Genomic DNA, 7,151 nt, shown 5'->3' with positions numbered 1-7,151 from the left:
GTGAAGGTATGAGAATGTGTGAGAACAAAGTGTGATAGGTGTGAGGAGTGTGTGAGTGAAACAAGTGTGAATCAAAGTATGAGACTGTGTGTGAACCGTGTGAAAGGTGTGTGTGAGAACAAGTGTGTGAAATAACAGGTGTAAATGTGAGAAACAGAATGTGTGTGAGAACAAAGTGTGATGTGTGAGGAGTATGTGAGAACAAGTTTGAGTGTAAAATAAGTGTGAATGACAGCATGAGAATGTGTGAGAACAAAGTGTGATAGGTGTGGAGTGTGAGAACAAGTGTGACCGTGAAATAAGTGTGAATGTGAAAGTATGAGAATGTGTGAGAACCAAGTGTGATAGGAGGAGTGTGTGAAAACAAGTGAGAGTGAAATAAGTGTGAATGCAAGTATGAGGATGTATGTGAGAACAGTGTGATAGGTGTGTGTGAGAATAAGTGTGTGAAATAACAAGTGTGAATGTGAGAGAAAATAGGATGTGTGAGAACAAAGTGTGATAGGTGAGAGGAGTGTGTGAGAACAAATGTGAGAATTAAGTATGGATATGAAAGTATGAGAATGTGAGAACAAAGTGTGACAGGTATGAGGAGTGTGAGAACAAGTGTAAGTGTGAAATAAGTGAATGTGAGAGAAAATGAGTGTGTGTGAACAAAGTGTGGTAACTGTGAGGAGTGTGTGAGAACAAGTATGAGTAAAGTAACAAGTGTGAATGTGAAAGTATGAGAATGTGAGAACAAAGTGTGATATGTGTGAGGAGTGTGAGAACCACTATGTGTGAAATAAGTGTGAATGTGACAAAAAGTATGAATGCATGTGAGAACAAAGTGTGATAGGTGTGAGGAGTGTGTGAAAACACGTGAGCGTGAAATAAGTGAATGTGAAAGTATGAGAATGTGTGAGAATGTGAGTGAAACAAGTGAGTGTATGAAAACAGCGTGTGAGAATAGTGTGTGATAAAGTGTGAGGAGTGTGAAACGGGTGCAAGTGAAACGTGAGAAAATGTGAGAATGAGAACTAGTGTGAAAGTGAGAGTGTGTGAGAACAAAGTGAGAATGACTGTGAAAGAACATGTATGTATGACAAGGAATGAGAATGTGAAATGAGAATAAAGAAAACACAAGTATGAAAGAACAAGTGTGTGTGAGAACAAGTGGAATGAAGGAGAAGAGCACAAAAACACAAGTGTGAGAGAATGACTAAATGTGTGAAAGAACAAGTGGGAGTGTGTGAGGACAAGTGTGAGAATGGGTGTGAACTAGTGCATGAGAACAAGTGTGTGAGAACAAGTATGGAAGAGCAAGCACATGAGCACAAGTGTGAAAATGTCTGCATGAGGTGAGAATGAAAACATGTGAGAAGTGTGAAACAAGTGTGAGAATGAGAACAAGTGTGAAAGAACTGTGAGAACAAGTGAGTGTGGACAAGTGCGAGAACAAGCATGTATGTGAGAACAAGTGAGAGAATGTGTGGACAAGTGTAAGAATGTGGACAAGTGTGAGAGGACAAGTTTGAGAACAGACGTGTGTGAATGAGCATGTGAGAACAAGCATATGAGGAGTGAGAACAAGTGTGAATGAGTGTGCAGACAAATGAGAACAACTGTGTGAATGTGAGAACAAGCATGTGTGAACAAGTGAGAATGAGTGTGCAGACAAGTGTGAGGACGTGTGAGAAAAAGCGTGTGAACAAGTGTGAATGAGTGTGGACAAGCATGTGAGAATGAGTGTGCAAATGTGGAAGATGCGTGTAAACAAGTGAGCGTGCAGACAAGTGTGAAAGAACAAGCGTGATAACAAGTTTGAGAATGTGTGCAGACAACTGTGAAAGAACAAGTGTGAGAACAAGCATGTGTGAGGTGTGAATGTGTGCAGACAAGTGTGTGTGAACGAGCGTGTGTGAGAACAAGCATGTGTGAGAACAGGTGTGAGAGAACGAGTATGCAGACAAGTGTGGAAAGAACAAGTGTGTGTGTGAGAACAAGCGTGAGAGAGAACGAGTGCGTGGGAAGGACAAAATGGCTGTGTGACACAGGGACGCTCCACAGCCCTCTACACCAGGGCACCATGGAGAAGCCACCAGCAGGGCCCGATCAAAGCTGGGCTTTAGAAGGCGCCTTTGGAAAAGCAACTAAAATTAGTGTGCCCTTCCCTCCCCACGACACACGCCTCAGGATGTTGGGAGCCTTTGCCTCTGGATGATGAAGCTATTTCAGGAAACTGAAAAGCCAGTGGAACACGCATTTCCAAAGGACATGAAGTCACCTCTGAGCTGCTGTGGCTCTTCTTTGAGAAGCAGAATGTGTACTAGGGTCAACAAACATAAAACAATGTCAGGTGTCAACTGGAAGGACACAAACGTATCCATGCATTTCAGGAAGACCACAGAGGTGCCCCTCTTCTCTCCATGTTCCGTTGTGACGGGTGTGGTAACGTAACAGTTCCGGTAACCGCAGCTCAGCACCTGAGCACGTGCTGAGCACAGGCCTGGCATCCTGGGTGCATGAAGCTCCACAGTCAGAACGAGAATCACCTGAAGTCCGTTGGAAATACAAACTCAGGGTTCCCGCCTTTCTCCAGTTTTTTATTTCGCAGATTTGAGTTGTTGGTAAACTTCAAGAATGTTTTTCCTATGTTTTTAAGTCCCAGGACTTCTGAGAGCTTCATTCTTGACCACAAGGGAGAGCTGACGTCCTGAGCCACCAGCCAGCCTGAAATCCCTCCTTCTGCCTCACTTGCAAGGCTGTAAGGAATGGGCTTCTGGGAGCCCTGTTCAATCACTGCCACCTTCCTACCCCCAGCTGGTCCAGGGGTCAATATCTGACCCAGCTGGAATGGGGAGGGGAGGGGACAGGCTGAGGATGCAGGAAGACTCAATGCTTTCTCTGGAATGCTGGCAGGCATGCTCTTCCACACGTGGACTGCAGAGCCAGATGGCATGAGTCTCAGAAGTAGAGGGGAAGGCAAAGGTGGAGACAGTCTCGAAGGCTTTCAAATTTCTGGTTCCATTCTGTTCCTGAGACTCAACTGTAGTCCCCTGTATACGTTTCATGAGACATCAATATACGCTATTTATTTTTTAAATAAATTCCTCTCCTTTTTACCCCCATTTGCTTAAGCCACATCAATTTCTGGAGTCCTTGGCTAATAGGATTCAACTTCTTCTCATAACAGAAGACACTGCTTCCATTTTTACAGAGGAAGAAATGGAATCTGTGGTTCAAAAGATGCCAGCACCTCCACATTCAACTGGAAGACCCTGACTGTGGCTGGATGAACATGTTTGGAGGAAGCCTAGAATCATTTTTTTTTTTTTTTAAGACTGAGTCCTGCACTGTCGCCAGGGCTAGAGTGCAATGGATCTTGGCTCACTGCAACCTCTGCCTCCTGAGTAGCTGGGATTACAGGCACCCACCACCACACCTGGCTAATTTTTTGTATTTTTAGTAGAAATGGGGTTTCACTATGTTGGCCTGGCTGGTCTGGAACTCCCAACCTCGTGATCTGCTCACCTTGGCCTACCAAAGTGCTAAGATTACAGGTGTGAGCCACCACGCCCAGCTGCTTAGGACCATTTCTAAGGGATGTTTTGGGAAAGACCTCCTGTATCCCCTCTAGTCAAGGGATAATCTAAACAAGACTAAGGTCTTTGAAACAACCTTAAAACTGTATGCTGCTCAACAGCTACCCAGTGAGAGTGATTCCCTATGCGCAGCCAATGGCAAATGCCAATTGCTCCAGTTCTTATCAGAACATTTATCCAAGCTTTTCTCCTTACCTATGATTCACCTCTAGTGGCCACGTGTGGTGGCTTACGCCTGTAATCCCAGCACTTTGGGAGGCTGTGGTGGGTAGATCACCTGAGTTCATGAGTTCGAGACCAGCCTGGCCAACATGGAAAAACCCCATCTCTACTAAAAATAGAAAAAAGTAGCCTGGCATGGTGGTGGGTCCCTGCAATCTCAGCTACTTGGGAGGCTGGGGCAGGAAAACTGCTCGAACCTGGGAGGCAGAGGTTACAGTGAGCCGAGATCATGTCATTGCACTCCACCCTGGAAGACAAGAGACTCTGTCTCCAAAAAAAACACACACACACACCAAACACCTCTAGTGTCATGATTTTACTAGAATGCTAAACCTACATGTAGAAAAATATTTAAGTTCTTAATATCTGAAGATGTACTATGTGTTAGGTATTGTAGTAAGTAGTTTACGTTCATTGACATTTAATTTTCAGATTTAATTGTCTGATACTGTCATGCCCATTTTATAGATGGGAAAACTGAGGCTTGGAGAAATAAAATAAGTTGTTCAAAAGATACAGTAAGAGAAAGAACTGGGAGTGGAAATCCAGGCTGCCCAACACACACTCCTGTCACCTAACCAAGGCACTGTGCTGCCTTCTTCACCTCTGCTCCAAGTTCATCACTTCAGCAATGTTGACGGTTTTTTTTTCCTCTTCAACAAGTTCTACATTGCAACAGCTGAACAAACCAACAAGTAGAAAAATGTGTAAAGGTTTCATAAGTTTCTAAATCATCCAGATAGTAAAAAGAAGCACACAAAATAAAAAACCCTACTAGAAATATCTTTCACCAGGATGAGGAGGAATTACTTGGCAGCCAACAGTGAACTCTGTTCTCATATTTTCCAGTAAAAGAAACTGAAAAATTTCCTTTTCACTGAAGCATGTTTGATTACTTTACTCGCCATATAAGGAAATGAGTGATTCTGAACTTTTCAGCCCCATCCTTCTTTTCTGAGCACAAAATTTCATTTGGAAGTTAATAGGTTATTTTAAAAGTAAAGTCATCTATGGAAGTTCCAAACTAAGTAAGAGTACTATTAAATGCTAAGGAAGATTTAAAGATTTGGATTTTGTTACATTCTGAAATGAATGTTTTCGCTAAATTGTTAAAAATGTCCCTGGCTAAAAATGGGTAAGTTAAAAATACTTAGCAATTTGTTAAGATTAGTGGGGATCTTTTGGTCAATAATGAAGGTGGTTTCTTAAACATACTGGACTTTTAACGACTGGCATGTGGAAAAAAAAAAAAAAAAAACACCATGAATTTTAAATCTTATGAATCTCTTAACTTCCTGAAATTTTAACAGTAAAATTTGAGAGAGATGACCTAGAAGTTTTTGGATGTTCCCATGTTTTGTGTACTTAAATTCGATTCAAAATAAGCCCATTATTTCAGTAATAAGAAAATCAGAACAGTGATTTTATTCATAACAGAAAGTGATGGCACTTAATTATTTTGTTTTTATACAGAAAAAGTACAACCTGTAGTAAACTTAGTTTATGACAGGTGTAGATAAACCCATATTTTAAAAGCCAAATAACATTTTTTAATAAGTTACTTGAATCAAATTGTATGAGTTAATATTCCTCCTTTAAATTATATATGATGTTGAAGGTATCTCCACAAAGGACTCATCAATGGCACATCTTGAAGAGATATTTCAGAAACAGATCAATTCATCCATCATTCATTTACCAAACTCTAAGGAGACAGTTATGGTCCTTGCTTTCAAAGAGCTAACAATAACTGTGCAGAAGCTGCTGAAAGTAGGTGAAACAACAGGGTCAAAGAAAGCCTCTGCAACAAAGGAAAAGACACGGGGAGGCAGGAGTGAGGTGCGGGTGGATGCTTTTTCTAGGGTATAATTTGTGAAGATTGGGATGCTCACTGGGGCAGCAGGGGGAACTCAGGCTGGAAAGGGAGAGCCCGTCTAAATCACCACAATCTCATCTGCCCGGGAGAGACAACCACATGGCAGTGTGCACCTGGAGGAGATTGCCCGGACGACAATGAACACGGAAAGCAGCAAAGGGAGGCACCAGCCAGAGGCTGCAGGAGCCCAGGTAAGGAGGAAGGAGTCTAGCAGGAGTAACAGTTCTGTTGTCTTGGTTTTGTGGGAAATAGGAAACAGTAAGTATTAACTACTTAAAACACACACACACACACACACACACACAGAGTACAGGTTCAGCATCCCTAATCTAAAAATCCAAAATGCTTCAGTATCAGAAACTTTTGAGTACTAGCATCATGCTCAAAGGAAATACTCACTGGAGTCTAATGCAAATAGTATAAAAACTGAAACACATATGGTCCCAAGCATCTCTGATAAGAAATATTCAACCTGTATATAAAACTGTATGTATAGTTCATTAAACACACCCCAAATGAGGAAGGAGGTGCATCCAAACGATGGCAGCACTTATCTCTGGAGGGGAAAGAGGGAGGTTTACAGGTGAGTCTTCTCAACAGTGTTCATGAGCTCTGTAACAGACTAAACTGGATCTGTACACAGGCTCTTGCTAGTTGTTTGATTTGGAAAAATAAGGGAAAAAAATCTCAGTTTCTGAACAATAAAAGGAAACAACATTAATATTAGTACAGTTAGGATTAAATGAGAAAATATCTATAAATCATATTAAGTGAGGTGCTAAATAAAATGTGAGCTAAGACCTACACTTCTGAAGAAGTCTGTTTTCAAATTTTTGTAACATTTTTATAATCAGAAAAGAGAGCTGCTTATCAAGAGGTAAGCTTTCAGTTAAGGCACAGATACCGAAACTCCACAAGATTCATGAAACAGAAAGGGACAATGAGTTGATAAAATTTTGTTTCTCCGCTTATATATTCTTCCATGGGTATGTATTTCTGTCCCGAATGGGGAAAAAAATGAAATAAACATGGACTTACCGGTTTCCTAAGGAAGAAGATAGACAAAGCTCCCACTAAAGGCATATCTCCAATCAACGGTTCCAGAATCACCCGCATGGTACCGTGAATCTAAAACAGGAAACCAAAACAGGTCATAGAAAACAATTCTGCAGGGCCACTCAACTCAAGGAGTTTGCATGTGCATCTTAGTAACTTCTGAGCATGTGGCTTATTTCTCTCAAGTATGACCTACAGTTAAAAACTGAACTTCAGAAAAATTCCAAACTAAAAAAACTTCTTTTCTTTTTAAATATAGCTTAAAGAACTTAAACTACCAACTTTTTTTAAAACTTACCTGAATGCTTTTCACACCAGCTCTACAAAAATAGCGTTTGATCTCCAAATCAATCTCACAATTTCCTACAAAACTAACAAAGAAAAAATTCTGCATTACATAATGTGAGTGAAAT

At 41.1% G+C, this 7,151-nt stretch overlaps 1 protein-coding gene across 1 annotated transcript in view; it reads right to left on the bottom strand.

Annotated features, from left to right (window-relative positions):
• The window catches only part of ESYT2 (extended synaptotagmin 2), a 106,720-nt gene that overhangs the window by 52,642 nt on the left and 46,927 nt on the right, over positions 1-7,151 (bottom strand). The window contains exons 4-5 of the mRNA XM_037735937.1: positions 7,037-7,109; positions 6,721-6,810 (exon numbers count right to left, since the gene is read on the bottom strand). Coding sequence (XP_037591865.1) covers positions 6,721-6,810; positions 7,037-7,109 — 163 coding nt within the window. The remainder of the gene's footprint in view (positions 1-6,720; positions 6,811-7,036; positions 7,110-7,151) is intronic.

This window comes from Cebus imitator, unplaced genomic scaffold (assembly GCF_001604975.1).
Source record: "Cebus imitator isolate Cc_AM_T3 unplaced genomic scaffold, Cebus_imitator-1.0 Scaffold20, whole genome shotgun sequence".
NCBI lineage: Eukaryota > Metazoa > Chordata > Mammalia > Primates > Cebidae > Cebus > Cebus imitator.
Note: the sequence above shows the minus strand (reverse complement) of the source record. Positions and strands in the feature narration are given on the sequence as shown.